This window comes from Phalacrocorax carbo, chromosome 2 (genome assembly GCF_963921805.1).
Source record: "Phalacrocorax carbo chromosome 2, bPhaCar2.1, whole genome shotgun sequence".
Classification (NCBI taxonomy): domain Eukaryota; kingdom Metazoa; phylum Chordata; class Aves; order Suliformes; family Phalacrocoracidae; genus Phalacrocorax; species Phalacrocorax carbo.
The window spans coordinates 76,685,141-76,704,884 of NC_087514.1; the positions used below are offsets into that span (position 1 = coordinate 76,685,141).

Sequence of the window (19,744 nt, forward strand, 5' to 3'; positions counted from 1 at the left end):
TCCTGTGTTCCAACTTGTGCCCATTGTCCCTTGGCCTGTCATTGGGCACCACTGAAAAGAGTCTGGTCCCATCCTCTTGACACTGACCCTTCAGATATTTGTAGGCATTGATGAAATCCCCCCTCAGTCTTCTCTTGTACAGGCTGAACAAACCCAGGTCTTTCAGCCTTTCCTCATAAGGGAGATGCTCCAGTCCCCTGATCATCTTGGTAGCTCTCTGCTGGACTTGCTTAAGCAGTTCCCTGTCCTTCTTAAACTGGGGGGCCCAAAACCAGACACAGTACTCCAAATGTGTTCTCACTAGGGCAGAGCAGAGGGGGAGGATAACCTCTCTCAATCTGCTGGCCACACTCCTTTTAATGCAGCACATGATACCGTTGGCCTTCTTGGCCACAAGGGCTCAGTGCTGGCTCAGGGTCAACCTACTGTCCACCAGCACTCCCAGGTCCTTCTCAGTGGAGCTGCTTTCCAGTAGGTCAGCCCCCAACCTGTACCGGTGCATGGGGTTGTTCCTCCCCAGGTGCAGGACCTTGCACTTGCTCTTGTTGAATTTCATGAGGTTCCCCTCGGCCCAGCTCTCCAGCCTGTCCAGGTCTCGCTGGATGGCAGCACAGCCTTCTGGTGTATCAGCCCCTCCTCCCAGCTTGGTACCATCAGCAAACTTGCTGAGGTTACACTCTATTCCTTCGTTGAGATCACTGATGAATATGTTGAACAGGACTGGACCCAGCACAGACCCCTGGGGAACACCACTTAGTGACAGGCCTCCATCCAGAATCTGCCCTGTTGATCACTGCCCTCTGAGTTCTGTTGTTCTGCCAGTTCTCTGTCCACCTCACTGTCCACACATCCAACCCACACTTCCTTAGCTTGCCTAGGAGGATGCTATGGGAGACAGTGTCGAACGCCTTACTGAAGTCAAGATAGACAACATCCACTGCTCTCCCTTTGTCAGCCCAGCCAGTCACGCCATCATGTAAGGCTATCAGGTTGGTCAAGCATGATCTTCCCTTGGTGAATCCATGTTGACTACTTCTGATAACCTTCTTGTCTTCTACATGCCTGGACATGACCTCCAGGATGAACTGCTCCATCACCTTTCCAGGAAAGGAGGTGAGGCTGACTGGCCTGTAGTTTCCCAGGTCTTCCTTCTTGCCCTTTCTGAAGATTGCAGTGACGTTTGCTTTCCTCCAGTCCTCGGGCACCTCTCCTGTCCTCCACGACCTTTCAAAGATGATGGAGAGTGGCTTGGCAAGAACATCCGCCAGCTCCCTTAGCGCTCGCTGGTGTATCCCACCAGGGCCCATGGATTTGCGGGGATGCAGTTTGCATAGGTGATCTCTGACCCAATCCTCCCCAGCCATGGGGAATTCCTCCTTTCTCCAGATTTCCTCTCTCACCTCTGGGGGCTGGAATGCCTGAGGGCCAGCCTTCGCAGTAAAGGCTGAAGCAAAGAAGGCATTCAGTAACTCTGCCTTCTCTGCACCCTGCATTGTCAGGGCCCCTTCCGTGTTCAGCAGTGGGCCCACTGTATCCCCAGTCCTCCTTTTACTGCTGATGTATTTAAAGAAACCCGTCTTGTTTTCTTTGACATGCCTTGTCAGATTTATTTCCAAGTAGGCTGTGGCCTTCCTCATTGCATCTCTGCATACCCTGGCAACATTCCTGTATTCCTCCCAAGTGTCCAGTCCCTTTTTCCACATACTGTGAACCTCCTTCTTCCATTTGAGTTCCTCTAGAAGCTCTTGGCTCATCCATGCAGGTCTCCTGGCTCCTCTGCCTGACTTCTTCCTCCTAGGGGTGCACTGATCTTGAGCTCAGAGGAAGTGGTCCTTGAATACTGTCCAGCTGTCTTGGGCCCCCCTGGTTTCCAGAGCCCTCGCTCATGGGATTCCTCCAAGCAGGACTCTGAAGAGGCTAAAGTTGGCCCTCTTGAAGTTCAAGGTTGTAACCCAACTTGTTGCCCTGCTTCTACCTCACAGTATCCTAAACTCGACCATCTCATGGCCACTGCAGCCAACGCTACCCCCAACTCTCACATCCTCAACCAGACCTTCCTTGTTTGTTAGGATAAGGTCGAGCAGCACATCTCGCCTCGTTGGCTCCTCCACCGCTTGCATCAAAAATTTATCCTCAATGCTCTGCAGGAACCTTCTGGATCATGCATGGCTTGCCGTGTTGCTCTTCCAGCAAATATCAGGGTGACTGAAGTCCCCCATGAGGATCAGGGCCTGCAATTGCGAGGCTACTTCCAGCTGTCTGTAGAAGGCTTCATCAACTTCCTCTTCTTCATCAGGTGGCCTGTAGCAAATGCCCACAACAGTGTCACCCATATTTGGCTGTCGCTTAATTTTTACCCACAAGCTCTTAACTTCTTCTCCTTCCACTCCAAGACAGAGCTCGATGCACTCCAGTTGCTCCCTCACATAAAGGGCAGCTCCCCCACCTCACCTTGCTGGTCTGTCTTTCCTGAAAAGCCTGTACCCATCCATGACCACATTCCAGTCATGCGAGCTATCCCACCATATCTCTGTGATTGCTATGAGATCATGGCCCTGCAACTGCACACAGACCTCCAGTTCCTCCTGTTTATTCCCCGTGCTGGGTGCACTGGTGTACAGGCATTTCAGAAAGGTGCTTGAGCATGCAGGTTTCCTTGCGTGGGTGTACGAGGATCCACTACAGGCATGCAAGCCCTTGAGGAGGTTGGTCTCACAGTTGCCATTGCATGAGGCCACCACAGCACCTTTATCAATGCTCAAGTTGTCCTGTCTTATTCCCCTATTGTGTGTGATGGCATTAGCATTTGCCAGTTTGTCCCCCTCCCCCCGAGTTCCTCAGTTTAAAGCCCTCCTCACCAAGTTTGCCAGCCTGCTGCCAAATATTCCCTTGCCCCTTCCCGACAGGTGGAGTCCATCCCTCCCTAGCAGCCTATGGTTGTTGAAGAACGTCCTGTTGTCATAATCTGCGTATAAAAATATCAGTGGGAGTCACCTTTCTCTCTCAGACTTCCTTTGTTCTTTTGAAATAGATCTCCTTTTTTAGAGCCAGAAATGATCAAGTTCAGTTGTAACTGCAAATGGCGGTACTCAGGATGCTACTTTTCCTCACGCTGGATCCATTAATCTGTGAACTTTCAGCTGAAGTTCCTGTCCTTAGTGTGTGGTAAAGGAAGACTCTTGCTTAGACTAAGCAAGCCATAGAAAGAAAGGCATCCTTAGAAGACATCTGGGAAATAAAATGGCTCTGGGAAATAAAATGGCTCTGAGAAGCATTAGAGTGGTAATTACTGAACCCAAGACACTTGTGTATCACTGCTTATCAGCAGAGGGCTGAAATAAACAGCATCAATTATGTCACACTCTTTGCAATATTTGACTAAGTGTGTCTGTTCCAACATGGCAAAAGAAATTAATTTGACAGCTGCTTCAAGCGAAGGGGGAAGGGGTGGCAGGAGGAAGAACCACAGCTGCACTTGCCCTAGGGCTTTTGGCTTTTTGGATTTGTGTGAGTGGTGCAACTGGAATCTGCTGTGTTTCATCAGACAAATGGCTCCCAGCAAGGAGGCAGTTTAACTTGATTAACCCAAGATGAATGTCACAAGTCTTAGAGATCACAGAGGATTAGAGCTGGGGAGATGAACAGTGGCAGCCCTGGCTCATTTGTAGATGTCAGTGAAAGCCTGTGCATGTGGGCCCTGTCAGAGACTGCTGTTCATTCGGTATTTTTTAATCTGTTTATTGTTTTCCTGTGAAGAACCAGTCCCATCCCATTTTTTCCTGATCTGTGTAGGAAGGTGTCTGCCACAAGTGCTCTCAAACTTTTTACAGCAAAGAAAGATCCTGACCAGATATAAGAGACACAGCTAAAACTGTTCAGAGTGGCTCGTCTTTGGAGACCTGATTTGAGCAGGTTTGGACCTAGTGAGCAGTAAAAGTGAAATCTTGAGCATGCCAGGTACAGGGTTACTTTAGACAGTGGAAAATTGTAGTGGATGGGAGCTGTTTTCGTATGAAAGAGATAGGGGCATCTGAAGCACCTGAAATATTATAAATGATATACTGCAGCAGAGAATGTGATATTTGATTCATTGTACCTACAAGAGATAAGACAGTTTCCCCCTTAGCATGGAACATGTCCCTTAAAAAAGAGCTGGTTGTTGGCATGAAGAAGGTTAGAAGAGGAAATAAAAGGGATATTTGCAGCATGCAGAACAGTGCAGTATGGTGATGCCTGAGTTAGCTCCAGGACGAGACACCTTATCACAGGGTGGGAGAGAGGGGAGTGTGAAAGGTATAGTTCATTAGAGGTGGGAATATGGAACAAAACAGTAAGGAAACACTGAGCTCAGGCAAGAGAGAATGTATGCTCTTACCATCCTCCAGCTGTAACAGAAGAACTCCTGTTTTTTTTTAAAAAACAACAAACCAACAGGGCACAAGGAAAGGCTAGGCTTCCATAACTCAGCAGCCTCTAGATTTCCAGCCAAGGAAAGTTCATACACACATTCTGCTGAATTCTTGCTTATAGTCCATCTAAGCACGTTTTTTTCTAAAATTTGCCTTTATTTTGAATGTGAAAGCTGGTTTTGCCAAACATATGTCACGTTATTTCCACTGAACATTGCAGTGTGGCAGTGCATTTCCTGTTTTCAAATTTTATTGGACTGGAGTTGTGGAGCACGATCAAGTATCTCACAGATCCTAAGATTGCTTAGATATTGCATAAAATAACTCTAAATATCACTGCTGCAAGACAACTGACTACAATTTGTGCAGTTATTGTGTTGTTCTCTCATATTGGTACATACAATGTGGAATTGTACATAAATCACAACTTATAATAGGGAGGTGATAGTCTGATTTTCTACAGAAGATACTGGATACTGGAATGGATTGTTTCATTTTGTGGGAGAGCTATTTGGCCAGAGTCAGTGCTTGAATATTAGCAAAAAACTCCAGAGTGTGGGCAAGAGAGTTCTGTGGACCTCTGCTGCACTGAAGACACTCTTGCTAAGTCAGTTGCATGACAGAGATGAGAGAACAAAATACTGGAGACTCTCCAAAAGCAGAGGCTCCAGAACAGTGCCCTGCACAGAAGCTCAGGCTGCCACTGCCCATGAAACCCTTGTCTTCTAGGCAAACAAATGGAGAACCCTGATTTTGGAGCTATTGGGAGGTGGGGGCCAGAACTAATTCATTTAGAATGTCAGCAAAAATATAGATTTAAAAATGAGAAAAACAAGGGATCCTGTGTTACAGCCAGGTAGTTGAGGACTGTTGACTGGTCCCAGCCTCTAATCTTTTCTGATTTTGTGGCAACTTGTTTCTGCTTCCTGCATTAGTTAAAAATGACTGTTTTTCCCTTAATACAGGTGACTCACTGGCACAGTCCGTACTTCTTTGCCTACTTCCCTGCAGCCTCTTCCTTTCCGGCCCTTCTTGCAGACATGCTGTGTGGTGGAATTGGATGTGTGGGCTTCTCTTGGGTAAGTTGACTGGGGTATGTACTGCTAGGTGGTAACGGTGCTTCACCTTGCCAAGATTGTAAGCACAGCAGTAGCACTCTTCAGTGAAATTATTAATAGCAGCGAAGGCACAGGACTATTTTTCTAGGTAAATTCCCTTGCCTAATTAATACTGACACCCTGAATGACTCCAGGAAGCAAAGGCTACTTCCTTTCAGTAGTTTTGCCCTTGAAAAATCACCAGCCTTTGGAATTAGCGGTAGCAGTGCAAACTTACTGGTAATTCATTGAGTAGTATGACTGCTGCCTATCACCCAGTGTTGTTTTTTCTCTTATCATCTGCATGAATGGGAAATTTTGTTAAAAAAAGCCCCACATTCATCTGAGATGTCCTCTTCTCAGACAGATTTGTACTTGATGCTGAAAAAAAAAAAGCAAGATGCAAATCCTAGCTTTAACATTTGAGAGTCCTGGTTCTATGAGAGGCCCGGTTTGACATTTTTTCAGTAACTGTTAGAAACCACATGCACAAAATGGTCTTCAGGTCCCAAATTTAGCTGGTGAAGTTAATCAGCTAGTCTCCTCCTCTACAGTCCAAGGACAGAGAAAGAAAGGGAGAGAGAGAAAGAGTTTTCTTGCTCTGGTAGATGCTATTTCTCTTCATGGTCTAGTGAGGTTATTCCCTCTGTTCTCTTTCAACACAGGCTGCAAGTCCAGCTTGCACGGAGCTGGAGACTGTCATGCTGGATTGGCTAGGGAAGATGATTCATTTGCCTGAAGATTTTTTAGCTGGGAAGGATGGCCAGGGCGGAGGAGTCATTCAGGTAAGAGAGGACACATGAAAAAGAATATGGGATGAGTTTGTGGACTTTATGATTTTGTCAAACCTTCATATCATCCCAAAACACTAATAAAGGAAAGGTATCTTTTTTTCTGCCACATGTGTTCCTTTCAGACTTTCAGAAAGGCTGATGCTCTCTGAGAATGTCCACAGGTGGGTAGGATCGTTCATGAAAGTAATGGTTTTGTTGTCAGAGCAGCTGGATTCTGAAACACTCTTGCCCGTGAGGAATTGTTAGTAGTTCGACGTAACGGCACAATTTGGGCTTAAAATCCAAATCATAATGCTGAAAAATCATGTAGGGTGGAAACTTTAATTTGTTGATCAAGTGAAGTGAGCTCATGCTTACCGACAGTGTGCAGCAGTGTTTCATGGCTGAAAATAGGAAAAATCTTCTCAAATAGAAATGTATCTGAGGATTTGAGCACAGCATCATGGCAAGTGGTTACAAAGGCTTCCAGGAAGTCCCTCTCAGACCTGTTCTCTTGTTTGCTTCAGTCCGTTTCCAAAACAGTATTCCTTTTCTCAGAGGAGAAAAGCAATGGATAAGAACACAGGAGAGCATCTTCTATAAGTAGAAATAACAGAAGGTAGTAGAAATCCTATCAGTATTTGTCAAAGAAGTTGAAATTATTTTAAGAAACTTTCCTTATGTAAAAAAATGAAGGACTGTAATATTAAAATAAAATGAAGAGCTGCTTAAAATGTGAACCTGAACGCTTCTATCGGTAGATAGTATAACTGTCAGACTATACTGCAGTATCCAAAACAGAACAAAACACCCAGACTTGGATGGTGACTGCTTAATGAAAGCCTACAGTGTCTGGACAGAGTATCTGTATGATAATGAATATATCATCAAAGGGCAAACTTGCATGCATAATAAAGCTGTATTGTTTGTCAGCCATGGCTCCACTAGCGCATGGTCTTTCTGTAAATGCAGACTCTGGTCACATCTATTAATCTAACTAAAACAGATCTCTACTATGAAAAAGACTGAATTTTAAATAATTGTTCTGTTCTCTTTTGATAATCTCTGGAGTCTGGTCATTGGGGGCCAGGCTACAATCTATTTTATCCTAAGGTAGGCTTCTGAAATACATCTGAATTATGTGCTAGAAGTGGGGGCTTCTTTCTTTGATCTCAGATGCAAATGCCTTTAGCATATGCCTGTGAACCTTCTAGCATCTTCCCAGGCAAGTATGAATTTAACCCAACTGCTTTGATTCTCCTAGGTGGAGCTGCACCTCCACCAGTGTATTTCCAGAATAACTACTCATCTGCTTGCTCTGTTCAGATCTTGTTCATTACAATTAGTAGGAAGGGGGTTATGCTAAAGAAATCAAGCTTTTGTCATGCGTCTCAACAGCATTTATTTGCACCAGGGAAAGCAAGAAATTATGCCTGGTGGTTATCATCAGGAAATATTGCCCTTCCAGCCTGACAATACTGGATTGCCCATAATTTTAATCAGAAACCTGTGAGTTTCAAGAATCGAAAGCGGGCTCTGTGTTCCTGCTTACGATGAAGTAATTCGTTCTGCAGATCTTCTTGTCTTGCTTTTGAAACAAAAATGATACAAATAAGAGAGTGTGAAGCAAAGACAACATGAGCATGTGAAAGTGCTAGTCATTCTCTTGGTAAATACCAAGTAATTATTGTGGTATTGGGTAAAACTGAGCCTGCAAAAATTGGCTCTTAATTACATTTGAAAGTCTATGTCAATATGAAGCACTTTGTTGTTGTGTGCAGGATGACACTTGGAAATGGCAAAAGATGAAAGAAAATTTCAGTTGAGAGCTCTGGTGGACATGAACATCAGCACTTGCTGATATTTCTTCCGCCTCTTGAGCCTGCTTGCCATGGCAACCTTTGTTTGCTTGCAGCAAAAGGAAAGGTATCATCATCCTTCACTTAATGTAAAATACAGCGTTCAAGAGGAGAAAAAAACCCAGCTTTTAAAAATAAGTGAGAAAGCAACTTTCTTCCTGTGGCTTGTATCCTGCTGTTCATTCTGGATACACTGCTGAAAAGTATACCTGCTTTGAATTTTAAAGAGTTTCTTGCTCTGGAAAGAAAAAGTATTTTAAGGGTGAAACAAAATGAGCCTCAGCCTATATTTTGCCTGGCAAGGAACACTGCTGATCTAGCTTTCGTGTCAATTAGCCAAAGAGTTCAAGAACCAAGGTTTTTTTTTTTCCTCAAAAATATTTAGCACAATACTTTGGTGTGAAGTAAACAGAAGAGCATTATAAACCAGGTTCTGCAAATATTGTAAGCTTCTGTATAAAAAAGGTGACTTACGGAAACTGAGTCAATGTGAAAAAGCCTGTGTCTACCGTGAGACATTCAAAAGCATTTCCAGGTAGCTGGATTCAGGTGCCTTTAGGCTATGGCCTGGCTGTACATCAGGAGGCAAGATTCAGCTGTTGATCCCTGTTTCTGTGTAAGGAAATCCGTACAAGAACTGTTGCATACACCGACCACGCACCAGCCTGGATGAACAGCCGGGATGCCAGGACGTCTGTGGCACTCCTCAGAAGGCTGAGGCTATTCCTGAGCCTAAGTCATTTGTTTGCCCACCCAGCCAGGCAGTCTCCAGAATAGTGGGGGCTTAAATGTCCAGATCTCAAATTAATGCCTTAACCTTTGACATTTCCTACAACCATTTTCTTTCAGATATATTTGTGTGCATTTTTTCAATATGCATATTTGTTACATGTCCTGGATAGACGCTAACAATTTTACAGGGACTTATCATAGGGGGGGGAAAAAAAAGCGCGCCATTTTCATCCCATATATTTGAAAGATTTTCACGTATCCCATTAAATATATATTTTAATGAAAGTAGTATTTAGTATTTTTTGCCACCTATTAAATGCAAGGGTGCTAGAGCTAACTTTGCTTTGAAGAACCCAGGCTTAGGAAGGTTGTTTTCAGTGGCTTGCCCGATGCGAGATGGAATTAGGCCTTACACACAGGCTTTTTGTTGCCCAGCTTCGTTATGAGGACACACAACTTCCCTGAAACACTGCACGGACATCACAATAAGCTGCGGTGGTTTGCACAAATGAAAAGCACCCTCATCTGGTGAATGGCAGGAAAGGGTATTTCAGGCAACACTGTCTGACAGTATATGCCCATTATGCGGGTCTTCTGATTACGCAGGGTTCTTTAGAAGATGATATACTGCTTACACTGTGTGAGATTCATCAACGGATAAAGCTGGACCTCCAGGAAGGTACCTTTGGAGGAACCATTTATCTCAGTCCAGAATATTTGCCTACAGTAGATGGAATTGCTGCTTTCTGGATATGCTTCCCTCTCCCCACTGAATACTAGGGGACCTAAACAACTATTTCGTCTCATATATTTAACTTTGTAGACCGATAAAGTAAGATGAATCAGATCTGGAAAGTTCTTTGTGTGTAAGTTGAAGATAACTGTGTGCACACCCTCTTGCATCGTGACTTTTGGGAACTACAGACAGGCATGATTTCTCCGTGTTCAGATACTCCGATGAGCATTCTGAGTATCTGGCTACAGACCATATGCAGAATAAGAGTAAATGGGGAGGTGGCCAAGTTATGTTCTCTGTAATTAGCAGACAGAATTTCCTTCGGCCCTAGCCTCCACATGGAAGTTCCGCTTTACTTGACCCAAGAGGGATATTTGTTTTCCTACACCATTCTGTGTCCGTAATATGTCCCTCAGTTGCCATAACGCTGCATGCAGCAGCAGCAGCAGCTATAAGAAATGCACAAAACTGTCTCCAGCTCGTCCCTGTGCTCTGATGCAGACCCTGGGGTCTACGTTCCTCAAACCCCACACCACCGGGGAGGCAGATAAACTACATTTGCCATGGCAATACCTTTAGTAAATGTTTAGGGACTGTCCTTTTCCCTGCTTATTCCATTCATGAGGCTGCTGGATTCCCTCGCTGTTGAGATGTTGACATGTGTAGAAGGCAGCTTTGTCTCTCATAAATAGCTCAGCTAACTTCAGTATTAGGAGAAAGTCTGAGTTCACGGGGATCATTCATGTGTATGAAGCCTGTAGGATCAGGCCCACCTCCAGGGCAGAAAGAAGACTTCCCAAACACTTCAACATTTCTTGTAATTAGTAAGTATGCACAGGTCTTCCACAGAGGGAGGACAGACTTTTGGCACAGGAGAAGAAGCAGCACTCCAAAATTAGCTTGTTGACACTGGGGATATTTCCGAGACATACTTACGAATACAAGCAGCTGTACTCCTTGCAGCGATGAGTGCTTCGGCAGAGGAAGATTCACGTGACAATTGCTCAACTTTGAAAGTACCTAAAAACTCTGTCTTGCGTATGGACCCCCAAAACCATTGGAATTTACAAACATGTCTTTACAGAGTGTTACTTATAGTTTACAGGAGCAGTTTGGAGCATGCTTCATCTGCCTGTTCTAGAGGGAAACCATCTAAAGAATTTGTGGGAGCTTGTACTCTCTTGTGATATTTACAGATCAATTGATGCAAAAAATTCCCCTCTTTGTTGTCACGGAGTATCCAAGGCACCGTTTAAACTCATGTTTTGTGAGTCAAAGGGCAATTTAGAAACAGTGTGTGACTGTTCCTTTCCTCTGCCTGTTTCTGATGAAGAAAACGTACATAACTCATACTTTGTAATGCAGTTAGCTGTATCGAATCATAGCTTTTTGCTCTCTCAGTGTTCTTCCTCTCGTAGCCACAATAACTGATTTGCCCAGGGTAACTCTAAAAATTAAGTAAGCGTCATGATTGTGCCTGTTGCTTGACAGGAATGAGAGTTGACAGGCAGATTCTGATGGAAGCTAAATGGGCGGAAATCCAGAGTAACAGAAATCAACAGTTACTCTGCCGTTGTTGCTGGTTCGCAAGCGGTTGGTGCCTGGTTCGAGAGCCTTTTCACATGCATTTACGTCTGTGAGTCCAGCTTTCTAGCACTGATTACAAGGCCGGTGCCTAAGCTGAACGAGCACGGGGATTAAAGAGAGCAGGCAGAGGCATCCGGAAGGAGGAGACCAAGGCCCAGTAGAGATTCCTGCCTTGCTGTCACACATATTCTTAAAAAGCAAGAGGTTGCGCCGTTTCCCATATGCAGCGTCTGGTAACAGCTTTGCAGATTCATCCAGAAGAAAATGCTGCTTTCCTTCTTCTGGACTGTCTCCCTTTTGAACCTCCCTTCACTTTGTCCCACAGGGAAGTGCAAGCGAGGCCACCCTGATTTCACTGCTTGCTGCAAGAACAAAATCTATCAGGCGGGTGCAGTCAGAAAAGCCTGAGCTAACAGAAGCAGACATCATGGGCAGGCTGGTGGCCTATGCTTCCGATCAGGTGGGTACCTCTCAACACCATGGAAACGTGGGGTCTCTACCTAAACAGTTTCAGCCATCTCAACAGGCAGCTGAATTCAGTGTAAACTCTTTGGATTGGTGACTAGCTGGTTTTGCTTGTTGAAATCTTATTGTACATCGTAAGCGGGCTGGCATCTCGCCTGTGCCGCCATAATACACAGAAAAATATCCAGAGGTCAGTGTTGCACAGTATTGCTGTTTTACGGAAAGAACTCACTTGAAGTACACCAAGGTACTTGAGACGGGTTGTTAATTTCAGTTGTGTTGCCTAAGTCTAGACCAGTTTTTGTTACCTCCAGGCTTGAGTGTCCGTGTGCACGCACATTCTTTTCCTCCTACCTACGCATGCACAAACAAACACACGTTCATCCTCCCCTGTATGCAGGCATGGGTGCAGGTGCATGCACACAGACAAACCTGGTGCGTGAATATGAAGCGAATTGCTCACAGTACTTGAAGGAGCTGAAAACATTATTATTTTTGTAAAAGAAAAAACTCCTAAAATCTCCATGTATCAATACAGCTAAGAAATCTTCTAAGAAAACAGAAAACTTAATCCTTGATTTCTGGCTGTGAGTGGTATTTAGGAGACGGAGTTAGGCTGAATTCTCAGCAGGCCAGGACCATGAGAGGCTTCTACTGTTAATGAAAGCAGATTTGAGTCGTGTGAGCTCTGCTGCTCTGACCTTTCTGACACGCTAAGCCTACTGAAGGGCCAAGCAATGTTGCTTCTCTCAATAGCGGTGACATTTTCTTATCTAAATGTCAGCGAGATGGAAGGAGCTTCCTTAGTACTTGATGTTTAGTTTAAAGTAATATCTGATGCTGCAGAATAACATGGCCAGTTTCAGGCTTACCTTGATTTACTACTAAGTGCATGTTAAAAAGCACCAGAGAACAAGTTGCAAGTACACTGGCTCTTTGCTGGTGGGAAGAGGGACTGCACCTGTAGGGTGAGAAGACCTCCAGCACAAGAAAATATGAGGGGAGATAACTGTGTTCAGAAGGCACAAAGGGTATTAGTCCTTTTTCTGCCTGTGACCCAAAGGTCTGTGTGGTGCAGGCCGCCAGTCCCAGAGCTCAGACTCTGACCCTGTGATGCACAAAACCTTCTACTTGTTTTCATTTTTGTCCCGCGTAAATGGCTGACCTGAAATGAGGACTGACAGGCTCTCCTGCCTGCTGAAGGTCAGAGGATCTTACGTTTACAGAAGGATTTGCCTTGGGATATTGCCGACCTTTCAAAGCAGATTGTTGCAGAGCTCACCGGTCCTTCTGCATTAAGAACAGACCCGTGTGACTCTTGGGCAATAATCCACAAAAGAAAGTAAGCCTAAGCCGTTCTGCGGGAGAGAAAACCGTGCGCTGACAGAGCACAACACTGCAAGAAAGCATTAGGAGGGAGGTGGAGAGTTGGCCGGTAAGGAGACCCAGAGCAGAAAGCTGAACTCAGATCTCACACTTCTTGGGAGACCATTTCAGCTGTGCAGCATTTTGGGAAAATCTTTATCCCACTGAAATCATTTTGCTTTGTGTTAATGAGTACAGAGTGGGACTGGCAACAAAGCTTTCCCCAACAGCGACTTGGGGGTTTGGAGACACCAGAAGAGGATCCCTGAGTGTTTTAGTGCCTGGGCTATCCTGGCTGAGGCTCCTCTTGCCTCAGTGAGGACGTGAGACCTGGGAGCTGAGAGGAGCATCCAGCTGCCCCTGATAGCAGACACCTGACTGTTTGGGACCAGGACAGAAGTCTGGGCAGTTTTTTGATAATCTCAAGTTTTCTCAGGCCATTTTCTTCACCAATCTTTTTTTTTTTTTTCCATCTTTATTTGGCTGTGTTGCTCTCCTCAAGGATGGCGGGAGATTCCTGAGTCCTTTGCTGAGGACTAGGAATGCCATGGAGCAGCAAGTCACTAAAGATTTGTTGTAACATTTTAAGCTTAAGACTGTGAGTGGCTGTAGTTATCAGAGAGCCTTACTACAGTTTTGGAGACTTGAGGAAGGACTTGTGAGGCTCTGTCAGGCTAACAGCCTCAGTGTATTATTACAGTTTGCTTATTTACAATTCTTGTGTAAATGAGTTCCGCAATACCTCCTTCCACTGTACCCTTGAATGAAGCACGGCATTGCGATGGCACACACGTGGTTTTTCACTTCAAAAGCAGTTAGTTCTATTTCAGGTCTAGTCTTCTAAGTTTTCTCAACCTGGTGCCTAATTAGTTTGCCAGGGCACTTTAAGAAGAGGCGCAGCTGAAATACAAGTTAATAGTCAATCTGCCATGAAAATGCATCATTCCAGGGATATGTGAAGGTGCAAGGCAGAACTTTAGCTTCACCTGGTCTTGTTCAGCCTATGCTTTGGCTTAATCTTCTCCATGGTTACATGTGGTTAGAATACAATTAGTAAATGCTTTTGTAGGCCGTGCTGGTTTTGGCTGGGATAGAGTTCATTTTCTTCACAGTAACAGGTATGGGGCTGTGTTTGGATTTGTGCTGAAAACAGTGTTGACAGTTCAGGGTGGTGTTTTAGTTACCACTGAGCAGGGCTCGCACAGAGTCAAGGCCCTTTCTGCTCCTCACCCCACCCCACCAGCGAGCAGGCTGAGGGGGCACAAGAAGCTGGGAGGGGACACAGCTGGGACACTGACCCCAACTGACCCAAGGGATATCCCACACCAGATGATGTCATGCTCAGCATGTGGAGCTGGGGGAAGAAGGAAGTGGAGCATGTTCAGAGTGATGGCGTTTGACTTCCCAAGTAACCATTACGCATGATGGAGCCTTTCTTTCCTGGGGATGGCTGAGCACCTGCCTGCCCATGGGAAGGAGTGAATGAATTCCTTGTTTTACTTTGCTTGCATGCGCAGCTTTTCCTTTACCTATTAAACTGTCTTTATCTCAACCCATGAGTTTTCTCACCTTTACTCTTCTGATTCTCTCCCCGATTCCGCTGCGGGGGGGCGTGAGCGAGCGGCTGTGTGGTGCTTAGTTGCCGGCCGGGGTTGAACCACGACATAGGCACTAGCAAGAAGCAACAAGGGTAGGATGGAGACTATGAATGAGAATAGTCACGGTACAAAAAGGTGAGAAATTTTTCTCTTTGAAATTAATGACGATTAATGAAGTTGTAGAAGGTGGAAGGTAAAAGAACTTTTTTTTTGTTTAGTCATACTCAGAAGGAGAGTATTTTGTGTCTAAACATACCTTTTACTCTTAATAGAGTTATTACAGGATTCTACTTCAGAATTTTGTAACAATTTCTTAGTGATATCTTTGTTTTCATTTACTGAGATGTACTTTATGTTCTAAAAATATAATTTAAGGGGTATTCAAATACAATGGCTTATAAATGAAATAATATATTGGGAATGATCCTTAATTGCCTACCAAATGAATGCCGATTGAACCACATTTGCTCAGTAGGTAATCTAAAAAGAAATGGTAATGTAAGGAAATACCTCAGTCTATAGCATACCGTGATGTGTATGTTTTTAGGGTTCAGCAAAGCTGTATGCCATAAAGATATGCCGGTGAGCAACTGACTCATTATCAGGCAAGCTGATCATCTGCATGTCTTTTGGTTGATTTGGAGCCAAATCCCAAAGCTCTTCATGGATCCTACCTAGTTGTGGGCATGTTAATTAAAGCTCTCGCTGGGGTTAATTGAATTCTTGTCTGAATGACGCCATGGCAATGGTTTCAAGAATACTTCAGGGTTTCTATTAGAGTATTCGGTGTATGTGTGTGTGTGTATGTATGTGTGTCTGTCTGCCTGTGTTGTGGTTCAGCCTCAGTTGGCAACTAACCACCACGCAGCCGCTCGCTCGCTCTCCCCACCCCTGTGTGACGGAGGAGAGAATCAGAATAGGAAAAAAGAACTTGTGGGTTGAGATAAGCACAGTTTAATAAATACAATAAAATAATAATTATAATAATAATGATTACCATAATAATGATAATATAATAAAATGGAAAAGGAAGAGAAACAGGGAAAAAAAACCCAGAAAAATAAACGATAGAACCACTCACTACCCGCCGACAGACGCTGCCGGTCCCCGAGCCGCAATTGCTCCCTCCCTCCCCCGGCCAGCCCCTCCCAGGTAACACACTGGGCATGATGTTACATGATATGGAATATCCCTTTGGCCAGTTTGAATCCGCTCTCTCAGCTGTGCCCCCTCCCCTCCCGGCTTCTTGTGCACCCGGCAGAGCATGGGAAGCTGGAAAAGTCCTTGACTAGTACAGGCACCAACCAATAACTACTAAAACATGGGTATGTTATCAACATTCTTTTCATACTCAGTCCAAAGCACAGCACCATGCCAGCTGCAGTGAAGAAAATTAACTCTATCCCAGCTAATACCATGACAGCCTGTCTGCCTATCTGTATGAAAGCGGGAGAGGTACGTATCTGTTCTGTACCAGCAACAATTCCACGACCTCAAGTCTTGCTTTACTTGAAAGAAATGACTTTTTGTTTTCAAATTCAAATGAAGTTCTTACATTCCAGTAAAAGGTATCTGTCTTAAACCCTGCCCATTTCCTTGTAGGCTCATTCATCAGTGGAAAGGGCTGCATTAATTGGTGGTGTGAAGATCAAAAGTGTTCCTTCAGATGAAACATTTAGTGTTTGTGGTTCAGCCCTAAAGAAAGTTCTGGATGAAGACAAAGCTTCCGGTCTTATCCCATTCTTTGTGAGTACTGGATTTTAAGTAAACAGTGGATTTGTTGCTTCTGATAAGCTGTTTCTGTCATGAGAGGTGACCTCATCCCTAAGAGAGGGATCGATAGGCAGCTTAGCTAGAATATGAGGACAGGCTCCATGAGTGTTCTTCACACACCTTTCTGTGCAGTATGAGCAACCCATTTGAGCAGCTGGTTGCAATTCTCAGCAAAACCTGATGTTTTCAAAGGACTTAAAGTTATATTAGACAGTTGAATAAATGCAGTGAATTTTGGAGTTGCATGGAATCCTGCAAGGTTATAATCGCCTAACACCTGAACCGCCTCTTTGACAGAGGTTTTTCAGGTTCTAACTTACTTGCACATAAACCAAGTTCAAGTTAAAGGCAATAAATTAAAGGATGGTATCTCAAACTTGAGTATTTTCAAGAAAAAATAGTTTCTCCTCTGCACTACTTTAGCAAAGAAATCTACCTCCATCACATACCCCAAATAGCAGGAAGGTCAGACATTGCCAGGCGGGTATTTGTGAGCATGTGACTTATCTCTAACAGGTGAGCTAATCTGGCTGTGGAAGTTCTAAGGTGTCATCATTTCTTGCAACCCGCCCATTTTCCTGTCCAGAGATTCCTGCTTCCGCAGCAGTCCAGCAAAAGCAAATGTTTACATCTCAGTAGCTAATGCTCATAATCCCCCAATCTTTGACATAGAACAGCATTAGATTGCATGCAGTTCTAAAGTTTGGTTCTACTGTGATAAGTGCCTAATCGAAAAGAGTATTTGCTTAATATGTTTTTACTGGCCTCCACTGAAGAAAACTTGGAGGAAAAATCCCCTATTTTAGAAACCAAGGACTTCAGAAATGGTATTTTTTAAGAGTGTCAAAATTATGTCATGAATTTTTTCAGAAAAGTCATGTCTGACGATGATTTTTTCCTTTCTTTCATGTGGTAACATTTTGAAGAAGGCTAATATGACTTAAATGTCTTATTAACTGTTTTCAGAAGGATTAGCAGATTAAGCTTGCTTATAGTCATGGATAAATGCCAAATAGGACAAAGAAGCTTAAATTTCACCATGCTTTTCTGAAAATGTAATCTTTTTACTCTTCCTGTTATTAGCCTTTAGGGTCTGTTTTTATGTAGAATGAGGAGGACTAGGCTGAAAAGTGCTCTTCATATGTGCAGAATGCTGATAATTTCTAGCCTGCCTAGAACTAGTGAGTCCTTGGGATGACCAAGCGCACCCCATCAACTGCTTTCCAATATAACAATAAAGATGAGAAACAAAGCATCTATAAGGCTGCCTAACTGAACTTGCTTCTCTGAGCCACACATGTTGAAGTGCAGATGTGTCGTAAGGCATGGCTTTTTTCTTTGTCATATGGTACCAGCTCATAATATCTTAGATAAGATTCTAATTGTTTATCTTACTGTTAATTTAAACAATTACAAGTACAGCACTATATCACATCTCCATGTGCTAATTACAAATTTGATGTGTTTTTTCCTCATCTTTTGTCCATTAACCAGAAAATGCAACGTGCTGTTCATAAATAGTCATTCCTTATTAATTTTTCTATGTGAGGCAAGAAGAAATAAAAAATTCTGGTTTATGCATTCAGTGACACCTTTACAAAGGGTGATCTATATGGTTGTTTTTCTTCCTCTGTTCGCTTAGTGTGCAAAGCAGGCTTTCAAAGGCAGTAGAGGCTCAGTGTGAGCTCGTATGGCCTGTGCCAGGTCTTCTATTTATTTGTATACATAAAACATGTCAGCATAGATTAAATTAGATCTCATTTCCTTATGGTTGGCCTCTTAACTCAAAAGGTGTGTTAATTCTCTGGCACGTGGAGCAGCAGTCCGTGCATTGTATTTTAGTGCTCCCTTTCTGGCTTGCAGGTTTCAAAAGCCTGTCTGTTTCTTCTGTTCTTGAGTAATTTGGTGCTATTGTATTTTGCTGTGGTGACACAGATAAGCACAGTGCCAAGGAGACACCTTATGCCACTTTATTCCTTGTCTCCCTGTATTCGCTGATCTTTCACAAATGGGAGTGATTCAACATCAAAGCAAAAAGTTTAACGGAAGAAATTCTGCCTAAAGAGACGTGTGACAGCAGAGGGATTGTTCCTAATGAAGGGATCTTGGTTACATCCAAGCTGATGCAGTCTCCCTTATCAGCAAAAAAAAAGTTTTGTAGGGGACTAAAAATACAAGCAAAATACAGTGCCTTATAGCCATGATTTAATGAATAAATGAGGAATCATTTTACCGGACTTGACAGAAGTGCTTTGATTGTAGAGGGGAGTGGAGAGTCAGGGGCGTGTTACTTGATGCGAAGCAGGTTCTCTCATTACAGCAATCTGGTAATTATAGGTTTGCTTTTCACATACATAGGATGTCGCAGTCTGCCTGTTTTGGGAGGGGCATTGTCTTTAAAACAAGTCTTTGAATTCCTATCCACCATCAATACCTTTTAGCACTAGCAATGTGTATATCATTTTGTTCAGTGAAGGCTATTGCCAGCTAGTGCGCCCAGACCTCTACGCCTCTTTCCTTTTCTTATTTCTGAGCGCAGACATGTGTTAATTTGCCTCTTTCAAAATACTTTTGCAGAAGTTGAAACAGAGACAGTTTCATAGAGCAAAGCAAGCAGACTGCACACACAAAGCACTTGCCCGTCTCAGGTGTTCTGGCAGTAAAGTTGCCACGATTTAGAGAGGAACAATTTCCAAGTGTGGGCGATATGCACCCCTTCATCCGGCCACCAGTTAAGGGGCAGCTTTAAAGCATGTGCCGAAATCATGTCCATTTCCTGAACTATAAACACTAAGCAGGTGGTTAAGCGTGCGTGTAAATGCCTTTCTCAGTTGGGCCCTGTGCTTCCAGCTCGAGACAGGCCTCTACCTTGAATCAGTGTTGACCAGGATGCTCAAATGTGGAGACCACTTAGTTCAGCACTGCTGAATTCAGACGTAGGGCCTGCTGCATCCCAGCCTAGTTCACTTGAACGTGTGCAAGCGGCCTGTGAGCTCTGTGCTGCCTTTCATAAATCAACACTGATACATTGGAGCTGGCATGTATATAGCACAATACACTTCAACAACCTCATCCAGCATAAAGCCGCTCTAACACGATCGCCTGGCAGCTGAACAAAGGCCCAGCGCGAAGCCTCTTGGATTCTAGCTGAAATGGCTCTTCTGAAGGATGATCTGCAGGATATTAAGAAGCAGGCTGTTTGTATCCAGACTCACTTGGGAAACAATAAATCAGAATTAGGCTGACAGAGGAGCCACCTTTTCAGTAGAAAGTAACGCTTAGCTCCTGACCACAGATTCCCATTTGGAAGAAGCCTTCTTGAGACATGTACGGATGTCTAGGGCGATGTG

General features: G+C 44.0%; 1 protein-coding gene across 9 annotated transcripts in view; it reads left to right on the forward strand.

The window, feature by feature from the left end:
- Positions 1-19,744, forward strand: part of LOC135311968 (aromatic-L-amino-acid decarboxylase-like) — an 81,660-nt gene that overhangs the window by 31,216 nt on the left and 30,700 nt on the right. For 8 of the 9 annotated variants that reach the window (XR_010371553.1, XM_064443316.1, XM_064443319.1 and 5 more), the window contains 4 exons: positions 5,375-5,488; positions 6,172-6,291; positions 11,519-11,653; positions 16,224-16,367. Coding sequence is in view for 8 of the 9 variants with exons in the window: in XM_064443316.1 (XP_064299386.1) it covers positions 5,375-5,488; positions 6,172-6,291; positions 11,519-11,653; positions 16,224-16,367 (513 nt within the window). In the remaining variant the exon portion in view is untranslated. The remainder of the gene's footprint in view (positions 1-5,374; positions 5,489-6,171; positions 6,292-11,518; positions 11,654-16,223; positions 16,368-19,744) is intronic. The other variant, XM_064443321.1, reaches the window with a different exon arrangement.